This window comes from Ranitomeya variabilis, chromosome 3 (assembly GCF_051348905.1).
Source record: "Ranitomeya variabilis isolate aRanVar5 chromosome 3, aRanVar5.hap1, whole genome shotgun sequence".
NCBI classification, from domain to species: domain Eukaryota; kingdom Metazoa; phylum Chordata; class Amphibia; order Anura; family Dendrobatidae; genus Ranitomeya; species Ranitomeya variabilis.
The window spans coordinates 544,778,584-544,803,349 of record NC_135234.1 but is presented as its reverse complement, the minus strand read 5'-3'; the positions used below and the strand labels follow the sequence as shown (position 1 = coordinate 544,803,349).

General features: G+C 45.5%; 1 protein-coding gene across 4 annotated transcripts in view; it reads left to right on the top strand.

Annotated features, from left to right (window-relative positions):
• FARP1 (FERM, ARH/RhoGEF and pleckstrin domain protein 1) overlaps positions 1 to 24,766 on the top strand; it is a 287,123-nt gene that overhangs the window by 251,662 nt on the left and 10,695 nt on the right. For all 4 annotated transcript variants that reach the window (XM_077297120.1, XM_077297122.1, XM_077297123.1 and 1 more), the window contains exons 18-25: positions 7,683 to 7,920; positions 10,281 to 10,411; positions 11,094 to 11,162; positions 12,769 to 12,858; positions 14,181 to 14,263; positions 14,414 to 14,526; positions 21,651 to 21,814; positions 22,441 to 22,548. In XM_077297120.1, coding sequence (XP_077153235.1) covers positions 7,683 to 7,920; positions 10,281 to 10,411; positions 11,094 to 11,162; positions 12,769 to 12,858; positions 14,181 to 14,263; positions 14,414 to 14,526; positions 21,651 to 21,814; positions 22,441 to 22,548 — 996 coding nt within the window. The remainder of the gene's footprint in view (positions 1 to 7,682; positions 7,921 to 10,280; positions 10,412 to 11,093; positions 11,163 to 12,768; positions 12,859 to 14,180; positions 14,264 to 14,413; positions 14,527 to 21,650; positions 21,815 to 22,440; positions 22,549 to 24,766) is intronic.

Genomic DNA, 24,766 nt, shown 5'->3' with positions numbered 1-24,766 from the left:
TGGAATGCAGACTTAAATGGATTGGTCTGCAGGCGTCACGTTGCATTTGCAGAGCCCCTGATGTACCCAAACAGTACAAACCCCCCACAAGTGACCCCATATTGGAAACTAGACCCCCCAAGGAACTTATCTAGATGTGTTGTGAGAACTTTGAACCCCCAAGTGTTTCACTACAGTTTACAACGCAGAGCCGTGAAAATAAAACATATTTTTTTTCCCACAAAAATGATTTTTAGCCCCCCAAATTTTTATTTTCCCAAGGATAACAAGAGAACTTGGACCCCAGAAGTCGTTGTTCAATTTGTCCCGAGTACGCTGATAACACATATGTTGGGGTAAACCCCTTTTTGGACGCACGGGAGAGCTCGGAAGGGAAGGAGCACTGTTTTACTTTTTCAACGCAGAATTGGCTGGAATTGAGATTGGACGCCATGTCGCGTTTGGAGAGCCCCTGATGTGCCTGAACAGTGGAAACTCCCCAGTTCTACCTGAAACCCTACCCCTAACCTCACCCCTAACCGTTTACTGAACATTTTCTGACAGTCATAAGTGCCACGTATATAAGTGCCACGTATTTAAGAGCCACGTATTTAAGAGCCACGTATTTAAGTGCCACGTATTTCAGTGCCACGGTATTTCAGTGCCACGGTATTTCAGTGCCACGGTATTTCAGTGCCACGTATTTCAGTGCCACGTATTTCAGTGCCACGTATTTCAGGCACTGAAAAATACGTGGCACGTAAATACTTCAGTGCCACGATATTTCAGTGCCACGATATTTCAGTGCCACGTATTTCAGTGCCACGTATTTCAGTGCCACGTAAATACGTGGCACTGAAATACGTGGCACTGAAATACGTGGCACTTAAATACGTGGCACTTAAATACGTGGCACTTAAATACGTGGCACTTATATACGTGGCCTCTGAAATATCGTGGCACTTATATACGTATATACGTATATAAACGTATATTTCAGTGCCACGTATTTCAGTGCCACGTATTTCAGGTTAGGGGTAGGGTTAGGGTTTTTTGTTTTTTTCTTGTTTTCTTGTGTTTTTCTATAAAAACGCATGCGTTTTACCGCGTTTACATGCATTTTTTCACACATGTGGTTTTTTTTAAAAACGCATGCAGATAAAAACGCAAGTGTGAAACCAGACTAAAAGATGCTTTTTATAGCAAAAAAGTTTTTGCGTCTCCACATTTTGAGACCTATAATTTTTCCACATTTTGGTCCACAGAGTCATGTGAGGTCTTGTTTTTTGCGGGACGAGTTGACGTTTTTATTGGTAACATTTTCGGACACGTGACCATTTTTTATCACTTTTTATTCCGATTTTTGTGAGGCAGAATAACCAAAAACCAGCTATTCATGAATTTCTTTTGGGAGAGGCGTTTATACCGTTCTGCGCTTGGTAAAATTGATAAAGCAGTTTTATTCGTCGGGTCAGTACGATTACAGCGATATCTCATTTATATCATTTTTTTATGTTTTGACACTTTTATACGATAAAAACTATTTTATAGAAAAAATAATTATTTTGGCATCGCTTTATTCTGAGGACTATAACTTTTTTATTTTTTTGCTGATGATGCTGTATGGCGGCTCGTTTTTTGCGGGACAAGATGACGTTTTCAGCGGTAACATGGTTATTTATATCCGTCTTTTTGATCGCGTGTTATTCCACTTTTTGTTCGGCGGTATAGTAATAAAGCGTTGTTTTTTGCCTCGTTTTTTTTTTTTTTTCCTTACGGTGTTTACTGAAGGGGTTAACTAGTGGGCCAGTTTTATAGGTTGGGTCGTTACGGACGCGGCGATACTAAATATGTGTACTTTTATTGTTTTTGTTTGGTTTTTTTTAGATAAAGAAATGTATTTATGGGAATAATATTTTTTTTTTTATTATTATTTATTTAGGAATTTTTTTTTTTATTTTTTTTTACACATGTGGAATTTTTTTTTTTTACTTTTTTACTTTGTCCCAGGGGGGGACATCACAGATCGCAGATCTGATAGTGTGCACAGCACTCTATCAGATCTGCGATCATACTTTCATCGGAGCAGGCTGCAGCTTTCATCTGCAGCCTGCTCCGACCCGGAAGTGCTCCCTGCAGGACCCGGATACAGCCCCTCGGCCATTTTGGATCCGGGGCCTGCAGGGAGAAGACGTTCGGTACGAGGTGAGTACATCACCTTGTACCGATCGTCTCAGGGAAGCCCGCAGGGAGCCCTCTCCCTGCGCGATGCTTCCCTGTACCGCCGGTACACCGCGATCATGTTTGATCGCGGTGTGCCGGGGGTTAATGTGCCGGGGGCGGTCCGTGACCGCTCCTGGCACATAGTGCCGGATGTCAGCTGCGATATGCAGCCGACACCCAGCCGCGATCGGCCGCGCTCCCCCCGTGAGCGCGGCCGATCGCGTATGACGTACTATCCCGTCGGCGGTCATGGGGGCCCACCCCACCTCGACAGGATAGTACGTCAAATGTCGGGAAGGGGTTAAAGGCACATGTAGTATTGTCTGGTTTTAAAGGCGCATGTCCAGTATTGTCTGTTCTTAAAGGCGCAGGTCCAGTATTGTCTGTTCTTAAAGGCGCAGGTCCAGTATTGTCTGGTCTTAAAGGCGCATGACCAGTATTCTCTGTTCTTAAAGGCGCATGACCAGTATTCTCTGTTCTTAAAGGCGCATGTCCTGTTTTGGCTGGTCTTAAAGTCGCATGTCCCGTATTGTCTGTTCTTAAGGCGCATGTCCAGTATTCTCTGTTCTTAAAGGCGCATGTCCAGTATTGGCTGGTCGTAAAGGCGCAGGTCCAATATTGTCTGTTCTTAAGGGCGCATGTCCAGTATTGTCTGGTCTTAAAGGAGCATGTCCAGTATTGTCTGGTCTTAAAGGCGCATGTCTAGTATTGTCTGGTCTTAAAGGCACGTGACCAGTTTTCCCTGGTCTTAAAGGCGCATGGCCAGCATACCCTGGTCTTACGCACATGGCCAGTATGCCCTGGTCTTAAAGGCGCATGACCAGTATTCCTGGTCTTAAAGGCACGTGACCAGTATTCCTGGTCTTAACAACACGTAACCAGTATTCCCTGGTCTTAAAGACGCATGACCAGTACTTCTTGGTCTTAAGGGCACATGTCCAGTATTACCTGGTCTTAAAGGCACATGACCAGTATGTCCTGGTCTTAAAGGCACGTGACCAGTATGCCCTGGTCTTAAAGGCACATGACCAGTAGGCCCTGGTCTTACACACTTGGCCAGTATGCCCTGGTCTTAAAGGCACATGACCAGTACGACCTGGTTTTTAAAGGCACATGACCAGTATGCCCTGGTCTTAAGGGCACATGACCAGTATGACCTGGTTTTAAAGACACATGACCAGTATGCCCTGGTCTTAAAGGAACATGACCAGTATGCCCTGGTCTTAAAGGCACGTGACCAATATGCCCTGGACTTAAAGGCACATGACCAGTATGTCCTGGTCTTAAAGGCACGTGTTCAATATGCCCTGGACTTAAAGACACATAACCAGTATGCCCTGGTCTTCAAAGCATATGACAAGTATGTCCTGGTTCTTAAAGGCACATGACCAGCATGCCCTCCTCCTAAAGGCACAAGACCAGTATACCCTGGTCTTAAAGACGCACGACCAGTATTCCCTAGTCTTAAAGGCGCATGACCAGTATTTACTGGTCTTAAGGGCACATCATCAATCCGAAGCTGGTCACCCTAACTGAGCTCTGGAGCCTTCGCCACTCATCCCCTAACCGCAACCCATGGTTTTCTCAGACCAAGAGATTGAATCCCTCTGTGAACCCTCTGTGGCTCGGAGTGCTCGCAGGACCGAGATACATGGTCCCTCTCCTACATGGGAGCGTCCGCTAGCAGGGGCCGCAAGTGTTCTAGAAAAACGTACAGGCGTCTGCAAAACGGAAGTTTTTCATTTCCTAATCTCTCCCCCATGATTTGTTGAGAACAACGCTGAATATGGATCGCATATTGCCTTGGATTGCAAGAGCTTCAGAAAAGGAGGGACTCTCCTATTTATACCATCAACAAATTGACGAGCAATTCACTGGACAGAAGCCGCTAAGTAGGTTGCCATACCTGGTCTGATTTTTATGGGCGACGGGTCCTTTTAAGGGCACCGATTCCCCCCACATCTTCAACAGACGAACACATGCAGTGTCGCCTCCATGTATCCTCTTCTGCATCCAGGCCTAATGCCAAACAACCTCGCCTGTCCACCCAGGGACCTCAACTCTGGGGATGTACAGAGGCACACATCTTTGGCGTCCGAGCACCCCCCTTTGTATCAATTTAGGGGATGATGCAAGAAAGCGGACGATTCCTCTCCACGTCCCTGTTAACAGAATGGTGGATCGAAGGTTCCTAATTTTCTACTCTGCACGAAGATGGCAAGAGGCCTGCTGGTTGCAGCCCCGCATTCTGCCACTTGGCAGTCTAGCCGGGTGGAATTTCTTGTGGTATACCTACCAGTATCCCTGCCCGATGTATCATCAATTAAAAAACCACAGACGGTCAGATAGCAAATCTGGTTCGTTCTGTCTTGTGGCTTCGGGTTCAGCGCTCTACCCTTCTTTAGCGCCACATGATGTTGCTTGACCAATAGTCTCCTGGTCAGAGACCTTATCTACTTCAAATCAAATCTTCTGAGCGGGAGACTAACAAGGGATCGTATTTTTTCTACAGACCCATCCAGCAGTAGAAGCATTGTCCTGGACAGTCTAGATCTAAGAGATCTTGGTTTCACGAAGGAGAAAATGAAAAGTATGATCATTCCTGGACCTCAAACTTCTAACAACCTTTGACAAGGCCCTCCTTTTTCAGATGCAGTTCCTCCGCTCAGCCATTACTTCAACAACAACAACAAAAAAAAAAAGTGGAGTTTTCTGGCATCCTTCGACATTCGGTTTTCTTACCCTCACATGCCTAGTTTTTTCCCCTCTACAATTATCTCTTCTCCTTTCCATTCGCGAACAGCATTTTCAAGTCACGACCTCACCCTTCAGCCTGGCTACCGCACCACAGTGGTCGCAACGCTCATAGCAGTTGTCATGTGCTTCTTGCACCCTAGAAACATGGTCGTCCTGCCCTACTCGGTCGACTTTCTAGCCGCTCTACAAGGACTACGCTAAGTCGTCTATATCACTTGCAATACCCTCTCACTTGGGCTAGCAGCTAAACTTAGACAAGTTTTTTCCTCATTCCCAGCCCAGCAGATCCTCTTTGACGATGATCCTGCACAAGAAGGATGGTAATTCTCTCTCTCGAGTCAAGGTCGTGGCCCTTCAACACGGAGCTTGTGCACTTGATCACTCATTCCCTCGGTTCATTCAATTAGCTAGGAGGGTTCTGAGCAATAAGACGAAAACGGAAGTAGTTTTCTTTTGCTCCGCTCATTTTCAGCAAGTCAATCAGGCTTTCAAAAGGTAGTCTCTAAGCTCCTTCCTCATCCAGAGCCTTCTTCTGGTCCAAAGGTTATTAGGGATACCAATGCCCGTCTTCTTCTCCCGATCATTTCTCTGGGGATCCGAACAGTATGGCTAATCCTACAGCAGGTCCACTGCCCTTAGGCGGGTCAACCATCCATCTTCAATTTGGATAATGCCACGGCTGTGCCATACGTCAATCATCTCGCAGGTACCCACAGTCAAGCGCCATGGCCGAGGTACCTCGCACTCTCTGATGGGCCGAGATCTATCATTCGGTGATCTCAACAGTACATGTCCCTGGAGTAGAACACTGGGCGGCTGACATATTCAGCTGTCAGGGTTTTCTCCTCATGTGAGTGGGAACTTCACTCGGAAGTCTTCCTTCACATCTGCCTTCACTGGAGTACTCCAGATGTAGGTCGGATGGCGTCCAAGCTGAACGCCTATGTACTCCAGTTCATGGTTTGGCTTCAGGATCCAAGTCCATCGCAGTGCATGCTCCGTTTCTTCCACGGTACCAATTTCCATAACTCCTCTTCCACTACGTCTTGAGATCTTTTTGGAAGCAGAAAAGGCCCCCAGTGATCCCGGGAGACCCGCACTGACCATGTCAGGTTTTCTCGCTTGCGGTACTAGTATTTCTCCGTCTTATTTCGTCAAAACTGGAAATATGGACCTTCTCGCAGGGAGCCTTCACCTGTAGTTCTTCCCTACCGCGTACCGTTAGATCTGGGGGACCTTAATGGTCCTGGGGATCTTACAGTAGACTCCTTTTTCGATCCAGAAAGACTTTACTATCAGGGAACGTCACTCCCCTTTTTTCTCTGCGTTCTTGTCATCCTGATGAGTCTTCAGAGCTTGCCACTCTGTTCCTTTCAGTCTTTTTTCCTTATTACCATCAATGCATCGTTGCCCTCAAGCCATCCCCTTCCCTCGTTGCCAAGGTGGTTTTGTATTCCCACTGTTGCAGGGGCATCGTCCTCTCATCTCTTTCGGCTCCAGTCCACACAACGGAATGGGTTCTCCATAATCTGGAAGAAGTGCGTGCTCCAAGTGGGTACGTATCGAGGACGGCGTCCTTCCGAAGGTTGGACACTTTGCTTGGGCTTCTCGATGGTAAGTAGGCTTCCCGACGGTCACAGGAAGGGTTTAGCCGTGTTCATCGGCCACGTTAGCCTGGTGGATTCTTTTCACCATCCAGGAGTCCTTCCGTGCTAGATGTCAGCCTATCTCCCTGTCTCAGGGCTCTAGGCACCAGGCGTCGGCAAGCACGACCGCAAGCTTGCGAATTCCTCCAGTCCGCATGCATTCTTGAAGCACTATAATTCACACACTTCCACAGATGTGAGTCTGGGCAGGCGGACTTTGCAGGCCGCCTTGGCGCACTTGTAAGTAGCGGTTACACGGCCTGATCTGATGTTGTCCCCACCCAGGGACTGCTTTGGGACGTCCCATGGTCTGTGTCCCCCAATGAGGCGAAGGAGAAATAGGGATTTTTGTGTACTCACCGTAAAATCCTTTTCTCCGAGCCATTCATTGGGGGACACAGCTCCCTCCCTATTATTAGTTGTATTTGTTTTTATCATTTGATATGTTATACTCTCATATATAATGTGACATGCTATACGCTTATATGTTGTTATTGATCTCCTACTGCTTTTGCACCGAACTGGTTAGCTGGGAGCCAGCAGAGGGGTGTATACTGCAGGGGAGGAGCTAACTTTCTTTGTAATACTTAGTGTCAGCCTCCTGGTGGCAGCAGCATACACCCATGGTCTGTGTCCCCCAATGAATGGCTCGGAGAAAAGGATTTTACGGTGAGTACACAAAAATCCCTATTTTCCATTGACTCGGCCCAATATTGTATACATTTCTCTGAATCGCCTGAGGGTTAAAATGCTCACTACACCGCTAGATGAATTCCTCAAGAGGTGTGACTTTTAAGATTGCTATTTGCAATATGTGGCAATAGAGTTCAAGTCCTCTTCCTCTCTGAAGAGGCAATTTACATATTTAATTTCCCAGAGGAACATGCAAGGCGTCTCCTTATATTGGCATGCAGGCATGTCGCTCTTCACAAAGAAAAACTTTACCTCTTAGATACCACATAAAGTGACACTGCTCAGAAATGTATAATTTGTCCTGGTTAGGCAGGTGTAAACGGGCTCGGGGTTAAAGTTTATACAAATTTCCACCAATTTATTTATATTTTTGTCTCTTTCCAGCAATTCACAAATAACCTTCAGAAACACTATGAAGCACTGATAGAACTTGAGAAGGCAATCAAAAACTCACGAAAGCTAGATGTTCTGTGTAGAGACTTTGAACAAGAAAAAGTTTGCTATCTGCCCCTGAACATGTTCCTTCTCCGGCCACTGCACAGACTCATGCACTACAAACAGATAATGGAGCGGCTCTGCAAACATTACTCTCCAAATCATGTAGATTTCCGGGACACTAGAGGTGAGACATTCAATTCAGGTGTCTATATAGCATAGGTTTTCATACTTCTTTTTTTATACTTTTAGGCTATGTGCACACGTTAAAAAAACACCAGAACACAGGCAGGGATGCTTACCTGTTCAAGGCCTCCAACAATTGCACTACCCAGGGTGCACCAGGCCCAAATGAAGATAGCGAAAACACAGATGCAAATAATACTGATGCAGCCAACCTACAATCAGGAATTGGCTGCTTGGAGCACCCGTGCAAAAAAATAGTCTGTATGTGGCATGTTCACACAGGACTGCAAAGTATATGGTGAAAAGCCTATTAATGACGCCATATATATAGCGGGCTAACCATGATGCATCCTGTGTGAACAGAGGCCACAGTGTACAGAGCCATCTAGGGCCCAAGCGCACCCTGGAAAAATGTACAGTGCACCAAAAACATAACAATGTATGCAAGGTATTGGTTGATATTATGGCCACAATATTGAAGCTGCCAACCCACGTCAAGGGTCCTTGTATCTTGGCAGTCCTAATCTAAAAAAACACCATTGGAGGAAACCCTCCACTAAACTAAACAAAAAAACACCAGAACACAGGCAGGGATGCTTACCTGTTCAAGGCCTCCAACAATTGCACTACCCATGGTGCACCAGGCCCAAATGAAGATAGCGCTTGGGCCCTAGATGGCTCTGTACACTGTGGCCTCTGTTCACACAGGATGCATCATGGTTAGCCCGCTATATATATGGCGTCATTAATAGGCTTTTCACCATATACTTTGCATTCCTGTGTGAACATGCCACATACAGACTATTTTTTTGCACGGGTGCTCCAAGCAGCCAATTCCTGATTGTAGGTTGGCTGCATCGGTATTATTTGCACCTGTGTTTTCGCTATCTTCATTTGGGCCTGGTGCACCCTGGGTAGTGCAATTGTTGGAGGCCTTGAACAGGTAAGCATCCCTGCCTGTGTTCTGGTGTTTTTTTGTTTAGTTTAGTGGAGGGTTTCCTCCAATGATGTTTTTTTATGTGCACACGTTGCAGATTTGACGCCGCGGATCTGCAGCTGTTTTCCATGCATTGTACAGTACCATGTAAACGTATGGAAAACAAAATCCGCATCATGTGAATTCTTTGTGCGGATTCCGCAGTGGTTTACACCTGCTCCATGATAGGAATCTGCAGGTGTAAAACCGCAGGTGGAATCCGCACAAAAACCGTGGTAAATCTGCGGCAAATCCGCGGGTAATCTGCAGTGCGATTTGCGGATTTTGCAAAAACAGTGCTGAAAAATCCGCACACCAATCTGCAACGTGTGCACATAGCCTTACATTTGAGATCTTGGCAGCAATTGTAGTATCTAAAGCCCCATTCATTATTACTCCATAAAATTCTGATTGATATGTAGGCCCTTTTTTCAGTTTATAGACTTAATCCTTGGCACTACTGGATGAGGTGCTCAGGTAGGGTCCCAAACCGTGATATAGTAAAATAAACCTGCCACTCAATGAGTGCCAGGTTTATTCTACTTTTTTCAGTTTAGACATGATTGGTTGTGTACAAGAGATTCTCCTGGGCATTAAATCTTGTTATGTTACCTTTCACATTCAAGTAATGCATTCCACAAATACCGACAATTCTACTTATCATAGAATGTATAGGCTGTATTTCATTACAGCATTAAAAATCAAATGTATTTGCCATTAGCGATGATGCCAGTGCTGGTATCCAGTCCAGTTTCCCATGGCAGCCGGTCTTGCTCCTCTGTGTCCGGCATCCTGGCCGCCTCTGGCACTTAGTAGCCACATGAAGCCGTGATGGCACATGGAGATCGGCAATTTGATTTGCATTACTCTCTTCCAGTCTGACCCTTTGTGGAAGCCTTGCATCTTAGGTGCCTCTTAGTAGGCCTTCTGCTCTAACATGTGCCTTATTTTTAATTGCTATGTATCATATAAGCTCCAACCTCTAAAATGTTAGGTCCAAAATTTTGTGTGGAATAATTTTATCTTATTTAGGTAAAAATGAAATAATAGTGTTATTAAGCAACTCTTCGCTATTGCATATTGACATGATGGACCAATAATGGTTACATGAAAACCCAAAACTCACTGTGCAGGCGACCACATTTATGGTGCATGTAACCCGGTATTTGTGTTCATTAGGTGAGGTTGGGGTGTGCTAATTTGGGGTTAGGTTCCAACTTGATCTCCATAAACATTCAACATGCAAGAATTGTCCAAAGCACCGCCACAAAATGTCTTAAATTGATTTACTGCAGATGACAATATCTGACTTGCTCTGCTTATGAGTAAAATAAATATGCATAGGTCATCATATTATATCTACAAATGTGTGTTCTTTCAAACAGCTGCGCTTGCTGAGATCTCTGAAATGTTAGCTCAGCTTCATGGGACAATGATCAAGATGGAAAATTTTCAGAAACTACAAGAACTTAGGAAAGATGTGACAGGCATTGACAACCTGGTGATACCTGGACGGGTAAGTGCTACATCCTGTGATTAGATACGGGGCTTGTATACCTGTGTTCACTGTAAGGGAGAGAACAATATACTGATCTGGTCGCATTAGGCCATGTTTCATACAAACAGTCTAATCATTTCATTCTTCCCATGTTAACGCCAAATTCTTCTCTGTTTTCTTTTCTTTGTTCATGGCATTTTCTGCAGCAAACCACCAATACTGTCAATCTATTGAAACAAGTGGGATATAAGCAATGGTGTGTGCATATAATTGAAAGCATAATGTATTTACACTTAACCATTTTAATAATTCAATTGTTGCAGTGTTGTCTTTTTTTTTTTTTGCAAGGTATCAAATTGTCAGTCCATCTTTTGACAATGACAATATCAAAATGTTATGATAGGATAAGACTGCCTAATTATTAGCAGATGTCACCCTTATTATGGGATCCACAAACAATGTTATCTGTGTGGGTGTCAGCCAGACCCTATAATAGGTGTCCCCTTTTGTAGAGTAATGTAATGGTTTGTTACATTTTAACATCTGACAGAATTATCTCTTCCCTACATAGATAATGCCAGAGGTGTCTGACACATGCTGCTCCTCTATAGGAATGAACATGTACATTAGTGGAAAAAAAACCAAAACCTGGACTTGAACTAATGTATTTTTTCTTTCTCACTTTTTTATTTCATTTTAGGAGTTTATCAGGCTTGGAAGTTTAAGCAAGTTGTCTGGTAAAGGCTTACAGCAACGTATGTTTTTTCTGGTAAGTTTATGTATTGTAAAGGGAAAAAAAGGAAATTATTTTTTAAAAAAAGGAAATGCATATATCAATGTCTCTGTACCTGGAAGCGAATAGTTGCTCTTAGCATTCTTATTATGTAAAATGTGTTTTGATTCCAGAAAAGCAGAGCTGCAGACTTGCTGAAGGGCTCATATCCTTAATGCTACTATATGGTGCAGAGTCACTAAACTGTGTGCTATTCCCCAGATACAATTTATTTTTTATTTTATTTTTAACCCCTTCATGACATGTGCTGTACTAGTACTGCGCATGTCGTGTCTCCCCCTTTGCTGTGGGCTCCGGTGTTGAGCCCACATCTTTCCCGGCACATGTCAGCTGTTTTGAACAGCTGACATGTGCCCGAAACAGCTGCGAGTGGAATCGCGATGCACCCCCAGCTGTTAACTCTGACAGTGGTATTTAATGCATGCTCCCGGTAAACACGCTGGAAATCCCGCCCACCAGTGACCCCCGTCACGTGATCGCTGGTCACCAATGGGTCGGCATGACAACCAGAGGTCTCCTGCAGACTTGCTATGAGCGCCACCCCGTCAGAGCACATAGCAAGTACGTAATTCTGCTACATACAGGCGATCTGATCATCGCCTGTATGTGGCAGTGCCAATCAGGTTATGGCAGCTTCTAGTCTCCCATGGAGACTATTGACTCATACCAAAATTAAAAAAAAGTTTTTAAAAATATTTAAAAAAGTTCAAATCACCCCCCTTTTGCCCCATTCAAAATAAAACAATAAAAAAATTATCAAACTTAGACATATTTAGTATCGCCGTTTGCAGATCTATCAATATAAAAAAAGAATTAGCCCGATTGGTAAACGGCGCAATGAGAAAAAAATTGAAAACAACAAACTTACTTATTTTTGGTTGCTGCAACATTGCATTAAAATGCAATAACGGGCGATCAAAAGATCATATCTGCACCAAAATGATATCATTAAAAACCTCAGTTCAGTACGCAAAAAATAAGCCTGCACCCAACCCAAGATCGCAAAAAGTGGTGACGCTACTGGTTTCGGAAAATTACTCTTTTTTTTTTTTTTTTTTTAAACAAACTTTGTATTTTTTTTCACAACTTAAATAAAAAAGAACCTAGACATGTTTGGCATCTATGAACTTGTAATGACCTGGAGAATCATAATGGCACGTCGGTTTTAACATTTGGTGAAAATGGTAAAAAAAAATCCAAAAACCATTGTGGAATTGCACTTTTTTTTGCAATTTAGAATTTTTTTCCCGTTTTTGAGTACACGATATTGTAAAACAAATGGTGTTGTTTAAAAGTACAACTCGTCCCGCAAAAAACAAGCCCTCACATGGCCATGTTGACGGAAAAAATAAAACAATTATGGCTCTGGGGCTCTGGGAAGAAGGGGAGCGAAAAACAAAAGGGCACCGTCACTAAGGGGTTAAAGAATTTTATAAGTTTATGTAGCAGGCCTACACTGTAAGTTCAAATACAACTAATGCCACATCTTCTCCTTCGTATAGGTTTGCATTGCAATAAGATGTTTGCAATATGATGTGTTCAAAATAAACAAAATATATTGATGCATCCTATTTTCTTGCAGTTTAATGATACGTTATTGTACACAAGCAGGGGACTGACATCATCGAATCAATTCAAAATACACGGCCAGTTACCCCTGTTCAATATGACGGTGAGGAAGCCTCTATTTGTACCACCATATACATATATACATTCTTAGGCCAGAGTCACACTATAGAGGAATACGGACGAGTGATATACGAGAAAAAAATTGCATAGCACTCGGATGTTAATCTATGGGGCAGCACCCTTCATCCTTGTATCGCCAATACAAAGGTGACATTAACCCCTTATTACCCCATATGCCACCGCTACAGGGCAGTGGGAAGAGAGATGCTAAGTGCCAGAATTGGCGCATCTTACACACACATACTACTAACCGTATTTGACACTGACATCTATAAATCCAACTGTTCTGCAATGGTTTACTGTATGTAAACCATGTCTCCTATCCTGTCGGCTTCTGCAATGATTGTACAGAAGCCGACAAATGAATTATCGGCTATTCTGCTATCTATCTCTCTATAAAATATAAAGATATATTTATATATATATGTGCGTGTATCACTGACATATATATATATATATATATATATATATATATATATATATGTATAAACACCTATTCTATGTGTATATATCCATTCTATTCTAACCTATTCTATACTGTACGCGGCAGATCATTTGCCAGCTTTTAATATATATATATATATATATATATATATATATATTGAAGATTTGGTATTAAAACGATGTGTACAGTTGTGTATTACAATGCGATTTTTAACATGAGCTTTTACATAGAGAGAACTACTGTATGTAAATGCTGATGTTAAAATCGCATTGCATACGGATGCCATACAGATATCACACTGTTACTAGATGTGAGGAAATCGCATCCTCTCATTGCAAACGGATTAGATACGGATCACTTTTCGGGAACACTTGTGCGATTGTCGCCCATCAAAATCGGACCGATTTTTTTTTTTTTTATATATATACAGTAAGTGTGACTTCAGCCTTATATATACAGTCTTCCAGAGCAGGACACATATAAACCACATTAACTCTTATATATAATCTATGAGTTAATGTGGTTTATATGTGTCTTGCCTGCTTTGTAAGAATATACAGCCTCCAACATAATCCCCCTATAATGTGACTTCAGCGTTACACATCTCTACATAGATGGGGGTCAGTTTGCTGTCACAGCCCCTCATCATTGTCCATATATTTTATAAAGAATATACCCAAAAAGGCAGGAATGTTTCATATACATGTACAATATAGAGAAATCAATCTTATTTAAACGTTTCTCTTTAATCCTGTATTTTTTTATAAGTTCCCATGCCTTTGCGTGGCATATTTGTTTATATCACTCATCAATTAATGTAAATAAAGCTTAAAATATGATATTTTTTTTATTACTTACAGGTAGAAGAAAGTGATGATGAATGGGGAGTACCGCACTGCCTTACTTTAAGAAGTCAGAACCAAGCTATAGTTGTTGCAGCAAGGTATTTAATTTTTCTAGTCTTTATTCTATGTAAAATAATGTAATGTTTGACGCTCAATGGAAAAGCGTGACTTGCTAGTATTTATAATTGTACATTACTGTTTCATGTTCTTGACTAATTATAAATCATGGTTGGGTATTCAACTCACAGTTCACAGGCTGAAATTGAAAAATGGAGTGAAGATATTCATATGGCAATTGGTTTAGCAGAAAAAACTGGTGGCCCTGTCCCTGAGCTAATGGCCAGCAGCCCTCCTGATGGCAGTAAGTAAACCAATCCTACAGATTAATAAAATTTAGTCTTCAATTATAGGGAGATGCTTAAAGGGTTTTTTCAAGACTGTAACAAAATGGCCCCATCACATAATTCAAATGTCTTCTCATTCAATGTCTAATTGAAATGTCTTCTCATTTTAGTAATCCAATCTGAAGAGAGATAACTACCAAGATCTGTGTCTTAAATGACAGAGGAGCTGTATCACAAGCACACATGCCAGAGCAGATTGAGAAGGGTTGTGACAGGAGATAAAATAAATCTTCTCATTGGCTGACTGGGCACAAAGGAATGAGACTGGAGAAAAAAATTCCTTTGTGCTCATTCAGTCGAGGAGAAAATGTATTTCATCTACTGTCCCAGCCCTTCTTTGGCAGCTCTGTTATGTGTTTACAATACTGCTACTCTGTTGGTTGAGGCACAGATCTCAGAAGCTGTATTTTTTTCAGAGTGCATCCTATCCTGACACTTAATGAACTGTTTGAATTGTTTGATGGGCCATTTTAAAACATTGTTTGAGGGCCTCTTTAACGAAATTGATTTCTCTATCGCCTCTCATTGGGGGACACAGGAACCATGGGGTGTATGCTGCTGCCACTAGGAGGCTGACACTATGCACAAAAAAAGTTAGGTCCTCCTCTGCAGTGTACACTCCACCGACAGGAAGTAGGATATTCAGTTGAGCTTAGTGTCAGTAGGAGGTGGACACAGGTCTTTCATTAGACCCTTATCTACCTCAATGTGCGTCGTTTTCTTTCAGGTTTTCTGGAGGGATACAGGGTGAACAGTCACACCTGTAATCCCACAATACGGACTATGAGTACGGCGTGTACTGCCACCCCGTATCCTCATAGATCCCTCAGCAGGACCATGATCCTAGCACACAAGCGTGCTCAGAAGTCCAGTCCTAGCTCCGTCCCCCATCCACTCGCCCACCAGAGCCTGTCGGTTGAGGAGACGAGGACGTCCATCAGCTCCCTGGACGTCTGATATCTTCCCCGGATAGAGGTTAGTAAGGACGGCGTGGGATGTTTTAGGTGAGTATAGGGCAGCACGGGGGCTCAGTGGATAGCACTGCAGCCTTGCAGCGCTGGAGTCCTGGGTTCTAATCCCACCTTGGACAACATCTGCAAGGAGTGTGTATGTTCTCCCCGTTTTGCGTGGGTTTCCTCCGGGTTCTCCGGTTTCCGCCCACATTCCAAAGACATACTGATAGGGAACTTAGATTGTGAGCCCCATTGGGGACAGTGATGATAATGTGTGCAAAACTGTAAAGCGCTGCGGAATATGTTAGCGCTATATAAAAAAAAATAAAAAATAAAGAAAGAAAGTATTCCACATACCCTACCCTCCTCAGATCCGGGGTGGTCATTGGGGGGGTCCTTTGGGATCTGGCAGTCGCCCCTATTTCACAGTGCTGCGCAGAGTTTTTTTCCAGGCTGCCTTGGCCTGGTCCGGCGCCTTTTTGGCCCCACGTGTGGCAGCCGCGCTACTTCCTTTGGCGGCCGCATCTCTGAGTCTGGCGCGGTGACCTTACAGGCAACCGCGCTGCCTTTTTTCCTGCCGCACTGTGTTCTGGCGCGGCGCGACAGCCATGCAGGCAGCCGCGCCATTTCCTCCCCCGGCGCTGCGGCATTACAGGCAGCCGCGCCGCTTTCCTGCAGCCGCACTATTCTTTCTGTCATGACGCTTTCTCCTGCGGCCGCACTGCTTTCTGTCCAGACGCAGCGGCCTTGCAGGCAACCGCGCCGCCTTCTCCTGCGGCCGCACTGTGCCTCTTTTTGTCACGGCGCGCTGGTCTTGCTGGCAACCGCGCCGTTTTTTCCCGGTGCCCGCACTTCTCCCGGCACCGCGGCCGCCGGCCTCAAATTTAGGCCCCGGCTTCTACCGGGGCCTACTGCCGGCGCCGCGACTCCACACTTCCTTTCCATGACTCGGGCAGGCTTTTCTCCCGCCCGACTATCATCGGCGAGCTCCGCCCACCGGCACCATCTTGGTGCTCCTGGCCTGGCGGTTGGCTCCGCCCACTACTCCCCGTGCAGCTGAAGTTACTTTTTTCAGCACCAGGGATGCTTTTCTTTATGCAGATCAGGCGGTTTCCCATTCTTAAAAGCGCGAATTCCTGGCTTTCCTCACCGGCTTCCCCACTGCTGTTCTGTCAGGCCTGCAGCAAGTTTCAGACAAGAGGGTGCCCCAGATGTGACTGTCTGTTCTACTAGGGGCTATCGTTCCTGAGGAGCATCTTCCAAGCCGTGCAGCCTTCCATCTGGAAACAGCAGCGTCTGCCGTGAGTAGCACTGATACTCTCCCCTGCTCCCCTGTCCCCTAACCTTCTGACATTTTCCTCAGGGGCCCATTCGATCTAATTTTAAGGGAGGTCGCTCCCGGCCTCCTACTTTTTCCCTACTTCCTGTGCCTTAGTGAAACACTAAGGCTCAGGCAGGCCTGAAGCAACCCACATTATGCTCACCGCACAGGACCCCCCGCTGTTCCGCCTGAGAGTGAAGTCCCCACCCTAGGCTGGGCCTCCTCTCTGCCTCTATAAGTAGCGGATCTCACACGGGTGTCCCAGACCCTTGTGTCCGTGCTCGATCAGTTGCCCCTGCAGACTTCCGTAGTAGCCAGTGGGTCGCAAGAAGATCCATCCGAGACTTCCAATACAGGTCGCAAAAGATCCAGACAGGAATGCCAGTCTGAGTTCTCGTCTCGGTCCATCTCTCCCCACGGTCCTTCTCTGTGGTTGACTTCCCCCTGGTCCTCCTCCCCGGAGTCAGGCAAGGCTTTCTCTGATGCGCCTTCGGAGGATAATTTGGGACCGGATTCGAACCAAATCGCTAGCATGAGGGATATGGTTCAAAGCCTCATTGGAGCGCCAATCAGACCTGTGGCATCAAAGATTCCTCTACGGAACCCGCAGATCAGGCGGTTTCGTTTAGACGATCTAAACTACCTCCCAAGGTATTCGCTCCTCATCCTGAAGTCGATGAGCTTCTGGCCAGAGAAGGAGAGAATTCGACCAGACGTTTCCAAAGAGGCAAGCGCCTTGGCGTCTTATATCCCTTTCCTCTGGATCTCATCGCCAACTGGAATGAGAGGCGATAGAGAATGACTTCTCCCTCTGTGGATCCGCCGGCTTCTAGACTTGTCACCAACACAGTCCTCACGCTGTCCGGTGGGGCGTCTCTGAAAGATTCCATCGACAGGATCATTGAATCCTTTGCAAAGTCGTTTTTGAAGCTGCCGCATCTTCCCTATGCACGACCTTTGCTTCCACTTGGGTTTCGAAGTCTGTATCCGAATGGGCTACACAACTCCGTTGGGGCATTCAAGCCGGAGCTCCACCAGAATAGCTGGCGGAACTTGCCACCCAGATTACTCACGCCGGGGAATATTTGGTTTCCGCTCCCTGGACGCTGCGTCTTTTGCCGCTCAGGCGCCCAGTAATGTTGCCAGCCGTCGCACCGTTTGGCTCAAGGCCTGGCAGGCGGACTTGTCATCAAAGAAGTCCCTTACCAGCCTGCCTTTTCAAGGATCTCGTCTTTTCAAGGATCTCGTCTTTTCGATTCCAAGCTGGACCAAATTATTAAGGACGCCACCGGGGGCACCAGTTCCCTTCTCCCCCAGTCCAGACCTCGCCTACCTCCCCCTAGGCGGCAACTTTGGTCTTTTCGGCCTTTTCCGTCGTAAGGCGGCATCAGATTCCTTTTCCCAACAGCAGAGGCCACAGGCACATTAAGAGGAGAAGGTATCCTTCAAACCCACTCCTTCCTGGTGTTTCCCGCTACTCCCAAGGTAGATCCTCCAGGTCTAGGACTGGACGATCCACCTAGGCATGACTCACAACTAGACCCCATCCCGTTTCCCAGGCTGGGCAGCCGTCTCCTCTTCCTCAGGGACGTCCGGGTCTCCTCAGTAGAGGACGCACGGGTCAAGGATCTTGTATCCCCTGGATACAAAATAGATTCATTTCACGGGCCCGGGATCGTTTCTTCGAATCCCGACCTCCAAGAGACCCCCCTCTTGTCCTGGGTTTCTTTGCAGCCATTGTTTCCCTCCTTAGATCCGGGATAATCGTTCCTGTCCCAGAAAAGGAACGGTTCACAGGCTTCTCTTCGAATGTCTTTGTACCGAAAAAGGACAAGAATTGTCCCAGTCTGAATCTTAAATTGCTGAACAAGAAGTTTCGTATGGGACACTTCAGGATGGAATCCCCTCGTTCAGTAATCGCTTCCATGGAGGCTCAGGAATTTCTGTCTCAGGCTTCCGAAAGTCTATCCATAGTCCTCGACACTCTAGCCCGTTTCGGGTGGCTCGTCAACAGGAAGATGTCCGGTCTTGTTCCTTCTCAGCGCCTCGTATTTCTGGGCATGTTCTTCGACACTTGTCGGACCAGAGTGTTCCTTCCCGAAGACAAGATATCCCTCCTTCGTCGGGAAGTTCGCTTGCTCCAGGGTTCTCGGCTTCCCTCCTTTCCGATTGGCCATGAGGGTCCTGGTGAGGATGGTTGCAACATTGGAAGCGATCCCCTTCGCCCATCTTACTCAAGACCTCTTCAGCAGGCTATTCTATCACAGTGGGACAGGTCTGTCTTCTCTCTGCATCGTCCGATCTGGCTTTCTCCCCGGGTCAAACTGTTCCTCAACTGGTGGCCAAGGTCACCTCTCATATCCCAGGGCAGATCCTTCCTTCCAGTTCTGTGGCAGGTGGTGACGACGGACGCCAACCTGCTCGGCCGAGGTGCGGGGCATTGTCACCTGACTTTTCGGGGTCGTTGATCGGCACAGGAGTTTTTTCTGCCGTTCAATGTCCTCGAGTTCCGGGTCATCTTTCTGTCTTTTCTTCACTAGGTAAGGATTCTCAGGAGTCTGCCAATTCGAATCCAGACGGACAATGCCACAGCTGTGGCATATGTCAACCACCAGAGGGGACTCGGAGTTCTCGGTCGAGGTATCCAGGATCCTCCTTCGGGCAGACTCAACGGTCCTGGCGAGATCTGCGGTGCATGTCCCTGGCGTGGACAATTAGGCCGCCGACTTCCTCAGCCGTGAGGCCCTCACAGCAGGGGAATGGTCCTTGTTTCTGGAGGTCTTCCATCAGATTTTTCTTCGATGGCGGACTCTGGAAGTGGACCTCACGGCATCCCGAATGAACAGGAAGGTCCCTCGGGTCGTCCTAAGGTCCCGCGATCCTCTCGCAGTGGTGTTGACGCTCTGGCCACTCCTTGGTCTCAGTTCGTGCTCCCCTATCTGTTTCCACCTCTGCCCTTGTTTTCCCAAGCTGTTGGAAAAGATCAAGGCAGAAGGGGTGCCTGCCATTCTAATCGCCCCGGACTGGCCCAGGAGATCTTGGTTTGCGGAGATCATCAATCTTCTCGCGGGCGCCTTCCAGACAGACCCGATCTGCTGTCTCGGGGTCCGATCTGCCACCCGAATTCTCGGTCGCTCAGTTTAACAGCGTGGCTGTTGAGACCGCAGTTCTAAGAGCGTCCGGCCTTTCGATCCGGGTGATTCACACTATGATCCAGGCTAGGAAGCCTTCGTCTTCCAGGATCTACTATCGTACCTGGAAGGCTTACTTCCGTTGGTGCGAGTCCAACCGCGTTTCATCTTTGTTCCTTTCCCTGCCTTCCATTTTGGCTTTCCTTCAGGCAGGACTGGATTCGGGCCTCGCTCTTAGTTCCCTAAAGGGCCAGGTTTCTGCGCTCTCCTTCCCTTTTCAGAAGACGTTAGTTACGACCTTCCTTCAAGGAGTAGCCCACGCGGTCACTCCGTACAGGGCCCCCGTGGATTCATGGGTTTTAAAGCTTGTGCTGGACGTTCTAGTTTTCCCTGTCAGTTCTATCTTGGAAGGTAAGCCACCTTCCAAGATAGAACTGACAGGGAAAACTAGAACGTCCAGCACCAGCTTTAAAACCCATGAATCCACGGGGGCCCTGTATGGAGTGACCGCGTGGGCTACTCCTTGAAGGAAGGTCGTAACTAACGTCTTCATCACTTCGATCCGCCGCGTTTCCGATTTGGCGGCCCTTTGTTGCTGACCTCCCTTCTTGGTTATCCACCAGGACAAGGTGATCCTCAGGCCTAAGTCCTTTTTCCTTCCTACGGTGGTTTCCACCTCAACGAGGACATCGTTCTACCTTCCTTTTGTCCAGCTCTGACTCATCCTTTGGAGCGATCGTTGAACAAGCTGGACCTCGTCAGGGCAGTGAGGATCTACCTGGCTAGAACGGCCGTTTTCCGGAAGATGGATTCTCCTTTTGTCATTCCTGATGGCACGCGTAGAGGCCTGCCGGCTTCCAAGGCGACTATTGCTCGCTGGATCAGAAAGGCAATTTTTGGAGGCTTACCAGGTCAAGAACAGAGTGCCCCCTCCTGGGATAATGGCTCACTCTACCCGGGCAGTCGGCGCTTCCTGGGCGGTACGGCTTTGCAAAGTGGCAACCTGGTCTTCCATCCACACGTTCGACAAATTTTACAGGGTCCATACCTATGCTTCGGCGGACGCCAGCTTAGGCAGAAGGATATTGCAGGCGGCAGTGGTGAGTCCTCTGACCTGATGGAAGTCTGTTTTTCCCACCCCAAGGACTGCTTTGGGACATCCCATGGTTCCTGTGTCCCCCATTGAGAGGCGATAGAGAAAACAGGATTTTTGGTTGCTTACCGTAAAATCTGTTTCTCGGAGCCTTCATTGGGTGACACAGCACCCTCCCATGTTGTTCAGTTTCTGTGGTTCTGTGTTCTATGACTGTTCTCGTGTTTACAGTTCTCATGTTTGTGATTGTTATTTCAATCTTATTGTTTTTCTCCTACTGCTTTTTCACTAACTGAATATCTTACTTCCTGTCGGTGGGGTGTACACTGCAGAGGAGGAGCTAACTTTTTTTGTGCATAGTGTCAGCCTCCTAGTGGCAGCAGCATACACCCATGGTTCCTGTGTCCCCCAATGAAGGCTCCGAGAAACAGATTTTACAGTAAGCAACCAAAAATCCTGTTTTTTGTCACATTTATAAATTAAAAATTGTTCTAGTATTGTGTGCTAAGATTGTGGAGCAATTTATGATTAGAGTCTAGCTTAAATGCAATAGTAAATGTCCCTCCGTCATTGTGTGTTGTAGAATCTCCCGAAGAGGGCCCCGTGGATCAGGAATCTGAAGATGATTTAAGCGCTTCTCGGTCATCCCTAGAAAGACAATCGCCTCACCGAGGAAACACAACAGTGCATGTCTGCTGGCATCGGAACACTAGTGTCTCAGTCATTGATTTTAGTTTTGCTGTTGAGGTATATATATATATATATATACAGTGTATTTGTATACTAGATTTAAAATTACACCTAATGTGTTGTGGAGGGCTGATACTTGGGAGGAATATCTACATGGCTCTACTCTAGTGCATATTTGTGGTTGGATATTTTTACTAGTATCAAAGCACGATTGGGTATAGTTTATCGGCAGTCCAAACTTACATTTTCCAGTGACTATTTTTAAATCTGTGTCATTCTATCTAAAACTGACTTTTATGTGATACAATGCATTTTTGTATTTTATTTGATTTTCCTACTATCCTTACATTTTTTATGGTATATAAAGTTTGGAGTTATTAAATAGAGGGGAAAATGGAGTTGCATTATAGTTCTTCAGTTGTTTTTTTGTAGACTGGACTTTGCCAATGAAAGTACCAGAGTATGTGCAAAATATATGCAAATATTCCAGCAGATGGCAGCAAATCCTTTTTAAAACATTTTGGCATTCCTGCCAGTGTACTAAGTTAATGACTCCGTAAAAGGGAGATTAAATTTTAATGAAATGTTATTCTGATTCTTGGCTAACTTTTTTATTTGCATTTTGAACATACATTTGCATTCATATTACCGTATGTAACTTCATCTGTCTGTATAAATTGCAGAATCAGTTATCAGGAAACCTGCTTAGAAAATTCAAGAATAGCAATGGCTGGCAGAAGCTCTGGGTGGTGTTCACAAACTTCTGCCTGTTTTTCTACAAATCACACCAAGTAAGTTTGTAGCATCATCCCAACCTCAGCAGTATTATAGTATTTCGCCATGGGGCAAGCAGTGTATCTACTGTAGATAAAAGTGATGGATCCATAATATCCTGATGACAATGGACTCCACTGTGATGATACACTAATTAAATCCTCAGTTCAAAACATGGGGGGATTCCCCGTGTATGTCAGGCAATCCTTCTAACAGCAGCTAACCATGCAGCCGCCTGGACTTGAACATGCCACTCTAGCACCCACGATTCTCTGTGCATACCCGAGCACCCTCTGCAAACTTCAGTAGTGAGCACTTGTGCTCATCACTAGTGATCAGTACCTATAACAACATCATTCTGTTGAAGAAATCCAGTTTTCCCTTAAAGGGGAACCTGTGATGACTGATATATCTATTAACCTGCAGATATAATGTTAAGCTGCAGGTTAATAGCATTATGGAGGTGCCTGGCCACCATACTGAAAGTGCGGCACCCAGGAGAACATGAACTTTATTCCACTTGGGAGTCACCGGCCTTCAGTCACACAGACGTGCGAATCGGCACAATGAGCGGCGCCTGTAAAAACGCCTTGACATTTTATCTGACAGAATACTTTACAGTGCATTAGTGCAGAGCCGGCTGTCAGTCAAAGTTCCAGGGTGTGCTTCCAGCCATCGCACTCTGTGTACTAAGCTGTGACTGTAACCGAGCTGGCACCTCTGTATGATTGAAAACCAGAGGCTTTTGGGAGAAATATAGTTTATTTTCTCCTGGGTTTCACACTTTCAGTATGACAGCCAAGCACCTTCCTAACACTATTAACCTCCATGTTAATAGCATTAACCTTTACATGGAATCTGTCACCAGGCGTTCGCTACCCCACCTGAGAGCAGCATGAAGTAGGGGCAGAGACCCTGATTTCAGTGATGTATCACTTGCTGAGTAGTTTTGATAAAATCCCTGTTTTATCTGCTGCAGCTTTACAAGTGCTCTGAATGCTAATTCACATAACTGATTGGAAGCTTTCTGTGTACACTGTGCATAGGCAGAAAGTTGTCAATCAGTGGGGCGGGGCTGGATTATATTCTCCTTCTAATAGAACAATGACTTTTATAAAAAAATACACTAACCAGACCAGTAAGGGACACATTATTTGAATCAGAGTTTGTGTCTGTATATTATGCTGTTCTCACATGAGGTAGCAAAAACCTAGTGTCCGATTTCGTATAAAGGCTACCTGTCAGAAACTGTTATCCCAGCCATTACACCATGAATGATTGCACAGCTATTTCATAGCTAAGCCTGTCCATCCCATTATGACCCCATTGTGCTGTTCCAGCAGTGAGAAGTTGTGTTGGAAGTGCATTGGGACGTGAGGATGCACTTACAGCTCCTTAGCCTCCACTGAACCAGCAATACCCTCCTCTGGCTGATTGTCAGGGCATTTGGTGTGGTGCATGGACACTGACCTGGTTTTGCAGATTTCCAGGTTTTTTTCCTTGTTTGTTTCTTCCATGTTTGCTCTTAAATCAATTGTTCACCTTTAAACATCATGTCTTTTGGGGTCCATATTTTTCTGCTTGTTCATTTTTTTATTCTGTTTAATAGTGATATGAGCTGTATTGTTTCTGAGACAGCGCTTTAGTTATAGGGATTTTCCTACCCTAGAAAGTGCTGGCATATAGCTTAGTAGGGGATTGATGTCAGGTACCTACATGATCTCAAGAATTGAGAGGCTGCAGAGAAAGGAACTGCAGCACAGCTCCTGTCATTTGTAGCGATATGCCATAACATCATATGAAGTCCCCTTTAAATAACAAAAAAATTGTGACTGTCTGCTACACAACTATGGCAGTCTTCTAGCAGTAGATCACTTAAGAGTTGGGTATGTACCCCCAGGACAAACTGATGGAAAGGGCAGAGCACCCCGAACCTGGCACACAACAGTACCTTACGTTGTGTAATGGCCACGAATGGTACTGCAGCTTTCCCCTTCCACACCATGGTGGACGGAGCTGCCAGGTAGGCCACCCCAGTATGTTCCACTCCTGATTTTGGCTTACACAATCAGAGAAGTGTAATAGAAGCCCGTGCACCACTTCTGTATTTGTCACCCACTCCTGGTTCTGGCTTTACAGTGCAGCACGGTGCCAGCAGTCCGATGATTGATGCCGTATACTAAGGAGAGCTTACTAATTCTAAAGTCCCAGGAAGGAAAGGAAAATCATGTATAT